Genomic DNA, 15,511 nt, shown 5'->3' on the forward strand with positions numbered 1-15,511 from the left:
AGCAGCTGGAAGCTTGTCCTTTTTTTAAATGGAGAAGAGGTTTGTGAACAGGTGAACCTCGGAGCGGGGGCACCAATGGAATCACAAAAAACTGTGAGGCCAAGATGAAGGAGAGCGCACTTAACATCTACCTATCTATCTCTAGGAGACAAATGGTTGGTGCAGCTGCCTGGACACTCCTGAACACATATTTCTCATTGGAAATCTTATATTCTAAGCTCTGGGCTCTAGAAAGCATACAAAGATGCTTCAAAGCATCGAAGTATGGGATTTTCTTTTGTTTTTTTTTTTGTGTTTAGAGGCTTCTCAGAGTCCTTCCCATGTCTTCTCTCATGTGAGCAGCGCTGTTGTGCCACCCAGCCCAGAATGAGGAGGGCTGGCAGAAGGTGGATGAGAGCCTCCACATCGGCATTCCTGCTCCTGCACACCGCCACGCTTGGACTTTCAACTGCAGCTCTTCCTATCTTCTCATTCCCTGTACCAACAGATCACTGTGTTAAGACCATGTTATCCTCAGCCAAAAAATATCTCGAGCATCACCACAGCTGTCTGAAAGGCACTGCGTTGCTTTCAGGAGAATAAAGGAGAAAGCGGCATAGAGAGACATTGGGAGCTGTTTTACCTGCTGACACTGATCAGAACCTACAGCAAGGCACTGAGCAGAGCCCAGCACTGACTCTGTCCATTCAGGTTTGATCCATCTTGCTTTGGCAACAGTCTGATGGCTTTTCTAAAGCAACAGTGATACTTAACCTTCCAAAAAAAAAAATAAAAAGAAAATTCCCTTTGCGCAAAACACAAATGTGACCCCTCTGAATTCTACTGTGCTCCCTGAGCCTGTGAGCCTTCACTCCTCATCACTATCAACACCTTTCCATGGCCCTCTCCCCATGCACCGACCTGACGCATAGCCCGGAGCATCCTCTCCCTCCTTCACATCCATTTTTCTTCTTGCTAGTTCACATCTCGCTCTATTAACAATGCAGCCATGCTGTCTCTTCCCTCGTGTTTCTACGTGGTGTGCTTTCTTGACACCACGCCTCCTCCCTGCAACTTAGGGCCCATGTAGTTGTAATAGGGATTCTGCTATTTATTGCTCATTCCTCACCCTAGGGAACAGCCTCACATTGTGCCAGGTTGGATACTGGGGAAAATTTATCCAAAGAGAGAAGTCAGGCACTGGAATAGGCTGCCCACGGAGGTGGCAGTCACAGTCCCTGAGGGTGGTCATGGGTTGTGGACGTGTGGTACCCAGGGACATGGATTAAGAACATGGCAGGGATGGGTTGGAGATGGACTTGATGGTGTTGAGGTCTTCTCCAACCTTAGTGATCCTATGGCTCTATTTAGGGGTGTGGTGAGGGATGGGTTGGGGTTGGACTTGGTGATCTTGGAGGCCTCCTCCAAGCTTAATGATTCCACGCTCACTGACTCCTGCTCTTTGGGTGATCGTGCCTTTCTGTTCCACATCTAAACTCCCCCAGAGATATGTCAGAAGGGAAAGATGACAACGCGACCCTGAAATAGACGGGTCACTCAGAGAGGAGGTAGCTCAAGTCAAAACAGCCTTGAGTTTTGCATAGCCATAAGCTATGGAGGCAGCAGCAGAAAATGAGCTCAAAAAAACCAGAAAGACAGCCTTAGAGTCCTGCAACCTGTCCCCAGAGCCCTGCTTTTAATTGATTGCCATTGATCTGTAGTTAATTGGGTCTTGCCTTGCAGCACTCAACTGCTCACCTCTACAGCAAGAAGGTTCCCACTGTGATGTGTGGGGTATTTAACAGAATGAATTCACTTTTGAATGCTACAAGACTACCTTATTTTGTCCATAACTGCATTACAATGCTAACTGGTGTCCCACCACAGACCCACGGCCTCCTGGATCCATCCCTTGGTCCTATAAGGACAACCTTCAGAAGACAGAAGGCAGCCATGCTCTGGTAGCTCCAGACCAAAGATCCTCTGATTGAAGACCAACACAATGAGTTTCCAGCAAACTGCAGGCCTAAGATGCATCACTTAGGGAACAGGAAAATAAAGGATGCTTTTAGTGATGTATGTTTAAGCCACTGAAACCATTAGGAGATAGTCACCTCAAATTAATATCAGCTCATGTGCTCTCTACACAGCTAAGAAGCACAGTGTATGGGAGCTGTTGAATCACAGCCTGAACTACTGATTGATCACCTGAGGTGAGCACTGAGTCAGCCACGGGAGCACAGGTGAAGGCGATTCACCTGTGTGACCAGAAGGGGTGGAGCATGGCTCCACCTCTCCTAGGCCCCATTTAAGGGCTGACCACCATTAGGGAAGGATCTCTTTTGGGAGATCACTCCTTTTGAGTTTCCTATCACAAGTCCAGGACATGGGTGAACATTTTTTCCCTTTATTTCGATTCTCTCTTTTCCATCACAATAACCTTAACTATACCATCTGTAAAATACCTTGGCTACAATATCATTTGGTATTATTCATTCTGTTAACCTCACATGCGGTGACCTAGGAACCCATTGCTCCACCTTGGGACAGAGGACCCTGATTCTGCTCCTTGACCTTCACAACTCGCACCTGAGCATCAAATCTCAAGATAAGGTCTCCTGCAGATCTGTATTTTTTAGGGTTTTAGCAACACTACAACAATATTACAATGGTTTAGTGGGCATGGTGGGGATGGGTAAACTGTTGGACTTGATGACTGTGGAGGTCTTTTCCAATCCCAAGGATTCTATGAACTCGCTGCAACCAGAGCCAGCTCTCACTGGAGAGCACAAGGACCTACCAGCTATCTTAATGAGCTACCGATACCTCTCTCAGTAATTTCAACCCACGGATTGCCAGACAACTTCTAACCTTACACCCCTCAGGCTAAAAGCTATTAGATCCCTATTTGTAAAACAACCGGCACAGACTGAGCTGGAGCAAATATTCTACAAAAGCTGCCCCAAACATCTTACATTTCAAGGAGAAATCCATGAGCTGAAGGCACCCAAGGAACCTTTTGATGCACTGGGAGAAGTCTTGGGCCCTGACAGAGAGCTGCAGGTCAGCACTTTGAGATGTCAATACGCTGAAAGAATTGCAGGAAAAAAAAATACTCGGGAGTTACGACAGCATTTTGTTAAAAAAAGCTTCTGCTGCTAGGCAGGATCCCAGCAGCCACGTAACATTGGGATGAATGAGCAGAGCTGAGATGAAAGCAGTGATGTGACAGCTGTGCTCCTGCCACAGGGATGCAAAGCCAAAGGTCTACACTCAGCCATCACAGTGGAGGTTGGAGGCTCCTCCGGGTCTGTCTGGACCAACCTCTGCTCAAGGAGGGACCACCAAGAGAGGTGCAGAGCAGACTCGCTGAGACGGAGGAAATCCTACAAAAAAATCACACCCCAGGAAGGCTGCTTGCTCCCTTACTTCAAAGTCTTTCAGGTATTTGCACTGCACAGTGGGGAAACGTGTTTTTAGCTGCATCATCCCTGTGTTCTAAGTGCAGATGGAGAGACACACGACAAGAGCATCCAAAAGGCCTATCTACAGACCCATAGATCTGTTCCATTGCTAAGCAGGCACCTCAGGATTCGAATGGTTACAGCAACATGCATTTCATCTAACTTGTGGCTCACAAATCTGGATCAGATCTGAAGCATCAGACAACAGCGAGTCGTGCTGCCCAACCTGTTCCTCCTGCATGCCGAGCTTGGTTTGCACCAAGGGCTGGAATGAGGCTGCAGGTTGGAGCAACACCTCCACAGCTGATAATGTGGGGGCATGGGAGCCTCTTGTTAAATTCAAGACAGTTGGAGAGATGCTTTAGGTGGGAATCTTTGAATCATTAAGGTTGGAGAAGACCTCCATGATCCCCAAGTGCAATCCCAACCCATCCCATCATGTCCCTACATAGAACTATAGTGTCATTAAGCTTGGAGAAGACCTCAAGACCATCAAGTCCACCCCAACCCATCTCACCACACTTCTAGATAGAACCACAATGTCACTAAGCTTGGAGAAGACCCCCGAGATGTCCAAGTGCAACCCCAACCCATCCCACCACGCCACTAAATAAAACCATAGAACTATTAAGCTTGGAGAAGACCTCAAGACCACCAATTCTAATCCCAACCCATCCCACCATGCCCACCAACCTTGTCCCTCAGTGCCATATCTTCATATTTCTTGAACTCCACAGGGGACAGTGACTCCACCGTGCCTGACTGCTCTTTCAGAGAAGAAATGTTTCCCAACATCCAACCTGAACCTCCCTCGGCACAACTTGAGGCCATCACTCTCACGTCCTGTATCACTGATCACCTTGCCTCAACTTGGAAGACAACCCACAGTGATGGCATGGAGCAGAACCAATGCAGAGGCATCGGGATCTGCCAAGAGCTCATTTACTCTTTGGAAAACAAGCTCCAGCCACCGAGCTGTCAGACCCCTGGAAGGCTCAGATTTTGATGAGGACAGGCACTGAGTGCTGTCTCAGACCCGTGGTTTAATCACTGTGCTTCGTGCATGCTCTTGCAGGACCGGCTCCTGCTCCTCCAGCTGCAGGAGGAAGGCGTGTTGCTTTGGCAAGCTCCGCTCTGACAGAAAAAATAATGACTGCAGAGGCCTTTCTTTGAAGTCCCAGGCACATTTCTTACCTCGAACAAAAAAACCTAGACAGTTCCCTGATAAAAAAATCATAATCACTTTTTTGTAAATCACTTTTTATTTTGTATGGAGGGTATTCTGGAACTCACATTCCACCTTTCTCGCCCCTGACCCACTGCACCATGCAGATGACTCAAGGTGACACAACGGAGACATGAGAGTACACAGAGAGGGGGGGGGAAGAAATGGGAGCTGTGCGTTGATGTGTTCATTTGCAATTTCTCCTTACAGCTTTACAGCAGCGCTGCCGGGAGCTCTGACAGCTTCAACAGCATCTCTCCAAAACAGCACAGAAGGTGAAGGCGCAGATCGGAACGCTCCGCAGTGCTGGGGAGCAATGGAAATCATTTTGACTGAAATGCAGGGGAAGCTCTTTGTTTCCTTTCTGCTTTTGGAAACCTATTGCCAATTTTACCAAGCCACGCTCCTATACGAGTGCTTGATGCAAGCACCATGGCTCCTCAAATCACCCATCCATCTGTTGGTGTCAGACCCACAAACACAGCCAGGGAGCCCAAATGGGAGCTCCCCACCAAGCAATGAGCCCCAGACTGGGAGCATCCCTGACAGAGAATCGAAAATGGGAGCATCCCACCAACTGGGAGAACCCCCATCACACAACAAGCCACAAATTGGGAGCTTGACCACGACACAACAAACTCAAACTGGGAGTAAGTCCACCAAGGAACATCAAATGGGAGTTCCCCACCACACAGTGAGTCCCAGCTGGGAGCACCCCAGCAGGCAATGAGCCCCAAACTGAGTCACCATCCCTACCGGGGAATCAAAAATAGGAGCTTCCCACCACGTAATGAGGCCAAACTGGGAGCTCCCCACTGACTGGAAGCTTTCAAGACACGTAAAGAACCCAAACTGGAAGCTTCCAACCAACTGGGAGTATCCCCATCACGCAACAAGTCCCAGACTGGAAACATCCCTGACAGGGAACTGAAAATGGGAGCTTCCCACCATGCAGTGAGGCCAAACTGGGAGCCTCCCACCAACTGGGAGCATTCCTATCACGCAACAAGCCCCTGCTGGCAGCTTGACCAGCACACAACTAATTCAAACTGGGAGTGTTCCCACTAAGGAACCCCAAATGGGAACCCCCCATCACTCAAGAAGCCACAACGGGGAACATCCCACCAAATGAGAGCTTAACTGACACACAGTGAACCCCAACTGGAAGGGTCCCCACCACACTACAAACCCCAAACTGGGAGCCTCTCCCCACAAAATAAGAGCTTGACTGACTCGCAGCAACCCCAAACTGGGAGATACCCACCCAACTGGGAGCATCCCAACCACGCAACAATCCCAAACCAGAGCTCCACAACACAGATCCTGCACCCCACAGCCCTGCGCTCCATCGATCCCAGTGCTGTAATATCAATTCTGGACGCGGCCCGGGATACCAAGACGTGACCATCCCCCAGAGAGAGCTCCATGCAAGGGGAGAGATTTTTAGGGAAGGGTTTGGGGGAAACAGTGAGGTTGAGGAAGCACCGCCTGAAGAGCGAGCACTGAGATGTGCTCACCCAGACCTCGGTCTTGAAAAGGAAAAAGCTTGCCATCCCCAGAGCGACGCGGGCTGCCATGGGAAGCCGGAGCTGAAACGTGATCCCGACTCACAAAGCTGAGCAGCAAGTAGCAGACAGAGGTCACGTTGCAGCAGAGGTCGTGCTCAGCCGAGCAGAAGCAAAGCAGGGAATCAGAGCCCAGCACGCAGGCTCCTCTACGCTGACTCTGCCCAAATCCTGCTGTTTTCTTTTTTTGCAGGGGGGGAGAATGGGAGAAAAATACTTCACCAAAAGGCTGAGAGTGCATGCAGACCCCCTCAGCTGCTCCCCTGCACGCAGAGCCTCGATGTTTTTTCTCAATCTTCCCAAATGTTCCCAGCCCCATTAAGTGCTGCCAGGATGAGAGTTCGCTTTTCTTTTTGTTCTCCTTTTCCCATTGAGCCCCGAGCGCCGCTGAAATTCTGCTGCCCCCACCTTTGGGAGAGGATGGAGATTCACAGATGCACGCATCAGATTAAAGGCAAAGCAGCTTAGGAAGCGGAACCCACCAGCATCCAGAAAACCACCTTGACAACAGGGTTCAGCAAGCGCTTAGGAGGCGGCTTAATTACTAATAAAACTGATGATACAGACTCGGATCCTACAACGCCGCATGCGCACGTGCTTGGTGGCTGCTAGGCTGGACTGTGATGCATCCCTCCACACGAGTTTTGAACTAAAAGAGGAGACATTCAGGATGGATTTGAGGGAGGAAACTGCACTCAGAGGGCGGTGAGGCACTGGAACAGACAAACAGAGGATGAGCCATCCCTGGAGGTGCTCGCAGCCTGGCTGGAGGGGGCAACGTGGTCAATGGGAGATGGCCAGCCCACAGCATTGGAATGGTGTACAGTTAACAGAATAAACAATTCCAAATAGTATTGTAGTCAGGATGGTATTTTACAGATCGTATAGCTAGAAAAGATTACTGTGGCGGAAAGAGATAAGAAAATAAATGAAATGCTCACCAATGTCCCTGGCTTGCAGTGGAAAAACTCCAGAAGGAACAATCTCCAGAAAGAGATCATCCAGAATGGTGGTCAGCCCTAAATGGAGCCAGGCCCCACCCCTTCTGGTCACACAGGTGAATTGCCTTCACCTGTGCCCCCGTGGCTGACTCAGTGCTCACCTCAGGTGATCAATCAGTGGTTCAGGCTGTGATTCAACAGTTCCCATACAGATGGGCTCTAAGGTCACTTCCAACCTGACCCATTTTACGGGTCTACCACAGTCTGAGCTGTTTTGGAGATCATTTGTAACCTCTAAAGGATTTACACTTCAGAGGAAGAGAGACTGTGTGTCTAAACACCCCAGACATGGGGTGGGTTGGCTCTGCTAACCTAAATCCCACCACTTGCCCCAATGCACCCCACTGTCCATCTGTCCTCTATCATGGAAACCACGGTCGATAAGCAATTGCACTTCCCTGCCTCTTGCCATGATCTCTCCTAACTGTGCTCAAAGTGCTTGGAGGCTGTGGGAAGATCAATACAATCATAATCCTACTCAGCTCCGATTCGCCAAGTAAGTAACATTTCTCATTGGCGACAAAGCTTGGGTTTCCAAACACGTCGCCCATGGAAGTCATTTACATTCGACCAGAGTGTGGTGCAGGGAAGGGAGATCAATAAAAATGCAACGAGGCAGACAGAGAAATGTCAGCACCTCGGGAAGAGGAAGGCCGGGAGCTGATCGCATCTGCTGGGAGAGCACACAGCACAAATGGATGCGATGGGTTAGCAATCTGTGGGAGCTGCAGCGAGCTACCAGCATCCTTCCTTCGACACTCATATCTGTGAGCCTCTCGTTCCCTGTGTGCCCCTCTACGCCCTCCCAGAAAAATGGGTCCTCCATCCTATGCGAAGGGTTCAGATTGGGGATCCCATTTGGACAGCTCCCAATCAAAGCGACTCCCAAACTCGGGAACAGAAATTCTCAGAGTCGGTATTCATAAGATACAAAGGATCCAACCCTCCTCATTCTGACAGCCCATTTCAAGCCTCGTTTGCTGTGAGTTTCATGAGACAGTCATCAAAAAACAAAAAAAAAAACAAACACCAAACCACTACATCCTTCACTGCAAGAATTGCACTCTCAACATTACACCACCGGGTTATGATGTGGCACCATTACCAAACCCATTTTGAGCAGCACAGCACCTCCAGCATTGCTCTCTCCAGGAGGTGGGAAAGGGAGAAATTCAGTTCCAGGGCTTCCTGGCAGGAATACAACCATCTCCAGAGGGACAGCGTTGGGTTGGGAGGAATGAAGAACCAACCCCAAGGGCACGGCCTTGGCTCTAGTTCTTCCCCTGAACACCCAGAGAGTGCGTATCCTCCATTTGCTTATTGGTAACTGGAATTAAAAACAGGCAGCCTGGATTCAGTGGAGAGCGGAAGAAGGAGGAGAATGACAGCAGAAACGTTTCTGAGGACACAGAGGAAGAAGAGGGAAGGTCCAGGCTCAATGTGTTATCTAGAGCATGTAAGGGAATGATCACTGAAGCAAAAATGCAAGAGGGAGAACACAACTGCTGGAGATGGGGACAGGAATTTCCTTCTTAAACACACCGCAAGGAAAGCACTGCGCTCACGACGATCTGAACCAGCAGCCAAAACAAAGTTCTCATGGATAATTATTGTATGGGGTAAATGGATTTATACATATGCTTAAAAAGCCCCATAGTCCTGTTTTACCCTCATTGTGCAGACCTAACCCCAAGGAGTTCACAGCCCCATTTCTCACAGCTCAGCTCCATCCCTGCATTCAGCCTTGAGACTCCTGATGTATTCTATGGTTTCACTTCAGATTGTGGGGGATTCATTCTGACACCGTTTGATGGGTTCTAGTTCATCTGTATTACACCATGTGTTTTCATGAGTTACCAGAGGTGAACTTCTAAGGCTGTCATCTCTCAAGATGTGAAGCAAAACAGAGCGACTCTTTGGTGTTCGGCCCACCAAGAGGGAGAATGCTAGGATGGTTGGAGCACAGGGAGCCAGGCCAAACCCAACTCCAGACACAGTGTCTGTCCTCTAGATTATAGCTTACCTACAGATCCATTTATGAAAACCTGCCCTGGAAATTCCCCAGCCTACGCAGAGATAGACCTGGGATGGGAAAGGACAGCTCAGGTGACAGGGGACATGCCAAGATAGGGTGTTGTCTTTGATATGTTTGAGTGGAGCCTGGTTGAGGGCACTGAGTGGCTAGCTGTCCTCCTGAGGACACTGGGACCTGTCTGGGACCCAACCAGGTCACCTCTGGCTCCAGATCCTTGGATTGGGCTCCAAGATCACTCTACATAAAGACGAGACAACCCCTTGCGTGAACCCCTGCCTGATTCCCAGCAGCATTTCAGAACACGTCCTTGTTGTCAGAGCTCCAAGACAACTCCGTAGGGCACTCAGCCACTGGGACACTTTGCCCATGAACGCTTCATCCACTCTAAGCTGAAATATTTTGGCAACCAAAGCCCTGCCAGTTCCTCCAGGTTTTCACAGCAAACCTCAGTCCATCAGGAGCGTCCAGAATGGATTTCCCTTATCCTGCCTGGATTTGGAGACCCAGAGATGCAATCAAGGTTTGGCAATCCCACAAACCCAGGCAGCCATCAGGCAGATCCTGAAGGCTGCGAAGACAGAGCTGTGCACAAACAAGCTGTTGGGGCTGTCCCACATCATCCCCCTTTCTCATATCAAAGAGGTAGAAGAACAGCTTTGTAGGAACTCAAACCAACCACATGCACCACACTGCTCTCCCCGGGTGTGCGTGGAGCGGTTGTACTTAGTACAACCAGATAGAGTTGGGCTGAGGGAGAGACCTCAAAGCTCACTCAACCCCTACACGGGCAGGGATCCATCCCACCGGGTGCCCAAAGCCAATTCAAGTGGCTTTGGACAACACACAGCCAAGAGGGTGCAGATCCTTTCCCATGCACCGCCACAACCTACACCCGATGGCCCAACAGTCGCACCTCCACAACATGCAGTACCACTGAGAAAGAAGAGAATGAAATCAGAGTAAAAAGGCTCTTCTTTGTCAGCACAACCCACTCCACATTGCTGCTTTCACGCTGCTGCATTGGTCAGGGAACGTTACAGGTTTTGCTCTCAAAGAGCCAAAATTTCACCCAACATCACCGATAGCGCACAAAGAGCCCATTGGCCAATGGCACAGCAGCAAAAAATGAATATAATTCCCACCCAAAATGACCCCAAAACCAATGAAGAATCAGAATCTCACAACGGTACTGGGCAGGAAATGGCATAAAGCAAGCACGGGGCTGAGAAATCAGTGCTGGTGTCAACAGATGGGGAATTATGAACCCCAAACATGCATCAGGTCAGAGGGAGAAACAGTGCTGGGCAGCTCCTGAATGATAGAGGAGGGATGAAAATGGGACCCTCCCCCCAAAAAAAAGAGATAAAGTGTGCAGAAAAGATGGGATGGAAATGGGCAAAGAAAAAGAAGGAAAGGGGGAAAACGGGCAGTGAAAGAAATGGGGGGAAGGAAATGGGCAACAAAAAAAGATGGGGATACAATGGCGGAAAATGCAGTGTAAGGGGTGAAAACAGGCAAAAAAGCGATGAAGGGGACAAGAATGGGCAAAAAAGAGGGACTGAGAGGATGAAAATGTGGGGAAAAAATGGATTGAAGGGATGAAAATGAGGGGAAAAAAAGGATGAAAATGGGCCAACCAAAAATGGGCAAAAAGAGGGGACTGTGAGGATGAAACTAGGGGAAAAAGGGATAGAGGGAAAAATGGCCAAAAAGAGAGACTGAGAGGGTGAAAATAGGGGGAAAAAAAGGGATTGAGGAGACAAAAATGGGGGAAAAAGGGGATGTAAATCGGGGGAAATGGGGATAGAGAGGAAAATAGGACAAAAAAAAGTGAAAATGGGTAAAAAGAGACGGAGAGGATGAAAATGGGTGGGAAAAAGGGATGGAGAAGACAAAAATGGGAAAAAAAAGGGGAAAAAGTAACAGAGTATAAAAAAAAGCAAAAAGAGGGACTGAGAGGATGAAAATAGGGGGGAAAAAGGGGGGATGAAAAAGGAAGGGGGAGAAAAAGGGGATAAAGAGGACAGAAATGGGCAAAAAGAGGGATGAAAATAGGCCCAAAAAAGTGAAAATGGGCAAAAAGAGGGGACTGTGAGGATGAAAATGGGTGGGAAGAAGGGATTGAGGGGATGAAAATGGGTGGGAAAGAAGGGATGGAAGTGGGTGGAAAAATAGGATAGAGAGGACAAAAGTGGGCATAAAGAAGGATGAAAATAGGCCAAAAAAAGTCAAAATGGGCAAAAAGAAGCACTGAGAGGAAGAAAATGGGTGGGAAGAAGGGATTGAGGGGATGAAAATGGGGGAAGAAAAGGATAAAGAGGACAAAAACTTGCAAAAAGACGGAGTGAGATGAAAATAGGGGGAAAAATGGGATTGAGGAGACAAAAAATGAGGGAAAAAAGGGGGACGAAAATGGGGGGGAAAAAAGGGGATAGAGAGGACAAAAATAGGCCAAAAAAAGTGAAAATAGGCAAAAAATGGGCAAAAAAAGAGACTTGAGAGGATGAAAACGTGGGCAAAAAGAAGGATCAAAGGGAGAAAGATGAGCAAAAGAAAGCAGCGGTGCTGCCTACATCGCACCCTACCCAAGTCCCCCTGCTGCTCTCGGGTGCCCCCCAACCTCCCAAATTTCACCATTTTCATCATTTTTTTCCTTTTTTTTTTAATTTTAATAAGGATTTCTGTTTTAATTACTTCCCCCTCCCCTTCCCAGCTGCATGTGCCAGGTGTGGCAGCGTGCGAGCAGCTGCGGGGTTTTTTTTTTTGTGTTTTTTTTTTTTTTTTATAATCCGTAGAGGTCACTCGAGGGTTGGGTAAAACTGCAGTCGGGAAAGGGAGAGAATTAAAGAATAAATAAATAAACAAACAAACATTTCAACCCCCATCAGAAACGCCTTAATTAAAAAATAAAATAAAATAAAAAATTAATAATGCAGAACGATCGAAAACCTTCGCAGCTCGGGAACGCAAAAGGGAGAAGGAGCAAAGCAGCGCGATTTGCCGCATGTGATGAGTGAAGGATCGCTTCCCCACAACCCCAGCCCCCCCCTCAGACCATCCCCTTCCCCCCAAAAAACAGCCATATATCCCCCCCCAGCTCTGAGATACCCCCCCCCCCCCGCCCTCCCCCATGAAGCCCCTTCCTTGCTATGCCCCCCCCCCCCCCCCCCCCGACCCTATAGCCACACCTTGCAGAGACGTGCAGAGAGCTGGGCTGGAAGGGGAACCCTAAAATGCACATAGGGAAGGGATGTGCGCCCTCCCCACCCCCCAAAATATTCACCTGGTGGGGGGGGGAAGGGTTCCAGACCCAATAAGGGTAAGGGGATGGGGCAGCACACCCCACAGCCCCAACAGGGAGAGGGGATCAACACCCCCCCCACCCCTCCCAAACCTCACTAGGGAAGTGAGGAGGACCCAGCCTCACCCAAACGTTATAGGAAGCAGGAATCCACCCCCCCCCCCCAAAAAAAAAAGAGCCCTATGGGGAGATCTCAGCCCTGTAGGGAGACTGGGGGTAGGGGGGGTGGCAATCCAGACCCCATAGGGAGTAAGGAGGGGAGGGTCCAGCCCCCATGGGAAGCACCGCCAAAAGCACTACAGGGAAATGGGGGGGATCCAACCCCCCCTATAACTCCTCTAGAGAAATGTTCCGTGGGGGGCAAGGGGGGTGGGAAATGGAGCCCAAATTTACAAGGTGGGATTATGAGGGGGCTGGATGCAACATCTCCCCCCCCCCCCCCCCACTTCCTATGGGGTTTCGGACGGGGGGGGGGAAGGAAGGGGGGAAATCCAGCCCCAGAACCCTCATTAAGGAGTAAATGGAGAGGGATGCACCCCCCAGAAAAAAAACACGAATAAACCCCATAGGGAATGAAATAGGGGGGGGGGAGGAGAACCCAACACACCCAGCCATAAAGGTGGGGTCCAACCCTTAGGAAAACCCTAAAAATGGGATCCAACCCTCCCCATATCCTCCAGAGAGAGGGAGCATTCACAACCCCCCCCCCCTCCCCCCACCAAAAAACACCATAGAGACACCGGGAGGGGGGGGGGGGAGGGGAGGAAAGACACCCCCCCCCAAAAAAAAAAACCCTTAAAAATGGGATACAACCCCTCCCCATAGAGAGTAAAGGGGGTGGTCCAACTCCTCCATGTAAAAAGGATGGGGGGGGAGGGAAGGGGGGGAGGGGTGGATGGGGGGGGTCCATCGTCCTCATATTAGCAAAAAAAGGGGGGATAGGAGGAGAGGGGGGATCCAACCACCTTCCCCAAGCAACAGGGTGGGGTTGGGATCCGCCCCCACCTCCGCATTCAATATGGGGGGTATGGGGGGGGGGGAAAGCACAGGGTGGGGTTAGCACACAGCAGGTGCTAAATAACAGCCCCCAACCCCCCCCATTTAATTAAGATAATTAAGAAAGAAACGAAAAGAGATGCAGAGGACCTCTCCCACCCCCCCCCCATGGAATAATTAATTGAAATATTATTTAAAATAATAATTAAAAAGAAAAAAGAGGGGGGGGGATTTGCATTCTGAAAAGGGGGGGGGGGGGGAAGACCTCAAATTTTTAAGGGGGCGAGGGGGGGGTGCCCCAAAATTCAACACGGGGGGGGAGGAGGGGGAATCTTAGGGAACAGGAGGTGGGGCTGAGATCCCGCTCTGCACTCCCCAGACCCGAAGGGGGGTGGGGGGAGACTGGCCTACACCTGCGGGGGGGGGGGGGGGGAGGGGGCTATACCCCTCCCCCCACCCCCAAAAAATAGCCCACCCCCACCCTCCGCGGAGCCGCCGCTCACCTCTCCGCCATCTTCCCGCCGGCCCTACCGCTCCACGGTGGCCCCGGGGGGGCTTTTTCCTCTCCTGACCCCCATCGAGCCGAGCCTCCTCCCCCCACCCAAAAATAATAATAATAAAAAATAAATTAGAAAAGAAATGAAAAAAAAATTAAGAGAATAAATAAAGAATTAAAAAGCGCCGCAGCGCGAAACCCCCCACCTCCGTTCCCCCCCACCGCCCGCCGCTGACTGAGCGCGGCGGCCCCGCCGCGTCCCGCCGTCACCAGCGACAACGGGGGCGCAGCCAATGGGGAGAGAGGATGGGGGCGGGGCTTAGCGCTGTCCCCGCCTCCCGTCACGTCCCGCACCGCCCTTGGGCGCGGTGGATGATGGGAGCTGTAGTTCTGAGCGGGAGACTGAGATTTTCCCGTTGAATTTTGGCTTCTGTCGAAGCTAAATTTGCTCTTCTTTTGGCTTCGAACTCACGGTACGCGTGACGTGCGTGGATACAAGTGGATGCTGCAAATTCAACGCACACAAGTGCACACACATCCATCATAGGAGGGTATAAGCACATTACATGCCACGCACACGCATGCACATACGTACACACTGCACATACATGTGCACATACACTCACATAGGAAGATATGCACATTACATGCCAAGCATACGCGTGTACATATGTATGCACTGCACATGTATGTGCACCATAGGAGGATTTATGCATTACATGCCATGCACACGAATGCATATATGCACACACTGCGCATACATGTGCACACACACTCCCACAGGGGAATATATGCATTACATGCCACGCACATGCATGCACATGCATACACACTGCACATATATGTGCACCATAGGAGGATATACACATCACATGCCACGCACACATGTGTACACATGCACACTGCACGTACATGGGCACACACACCCGTAGGACTCCATGCACGTGGCACACTGCACACGTGTGCACATCGGCATGCACACGCATACATACATGATAACACACGGCCTCAGGACTGCACACACGTTGCACACGGAGCGCTGTGCAGCAGATGCAGTGTGTGAACAGCCCCAGGACAACTGCATTGACTCGGGACGCGGTGACGCGTGGCCACGTGTCCCTGGCTCACATGAAACTGTGTCCCCGTTGTAGGGTGACACCGGCATCGCTGCCTCATGGTGTTGTGGGGGAATTAGGGGTTGTACCCCAAAGGTGTGGATCTGCGTCGCTAAGAGGGATTGGAGTGGATGCAGTGGGAAATGCTGTGGGGCAGCAGCCATCTGGTGGTGACTCGTGGGATCATGGGATGGTTGGGGTTGGAAGGAATCTCATAGGTTCATAGGTTCAAAGGGTTGGAAAGGACCTACAAGATCATCTAGTCCAACCATCCTCCTATCACTATCCCTACCCAACTACTAAATCAAATCCCTTAGCACCTCATCTAAACGCT

General features: G+C 50.2%; 2 protein-coding genes across 4 annotated transcripts in view; one reads left to right on the plus strand and one right to left on the minus strand.

Moving 5' to 3' along the window:
* ARHGAP39 (Rho GTPase activating protein 39) overlaps positions 1 to 14,145 on the minus strand; it is a 74,635-nt gene extending 60,490 nt beyond the window's left edge. For both annotated transcript variants that reach the window (XM_065753222.1, XM_065753221.1), the window contains exon 1: positions 14,070 to 14,145. In XM_065753222.1, coding sequence (XP_065609294.1) covers positions 14,070 to 14,080 — 11 coding nt within the window. In that variant the 5' untranslated portion in view covers positions 14,081 to 14,145. The remainder of the gene's footprint in view (positions 1 to 14,069) is intronic.
* The window catches only part of GFUS (GDP-L-fucose synthase), a 237,290-nt gene that overhangs the window by 55,596 nt on the left and 166,183 nt on the right, over positions 1 to 15,511 (plus strand). The window lies entirely within an intron of this gene.

This window comes from Cyrtonyx montezumae, unplaced genomic scaffold, assembly GCF_038088225.1.
Source record: "Cyrtonyx montezumae isolate F1298 unplaced genomic scaffold, pur_monq_1.0 scaffold_8, whole genome shotgun sequence".
Lineage (NCBI taxonomy): Eukaryota > Metazoa > Chordata > Aves > Galliformes > Odontophoridae > Cyrtonyx > Cyrtonyx montezumae.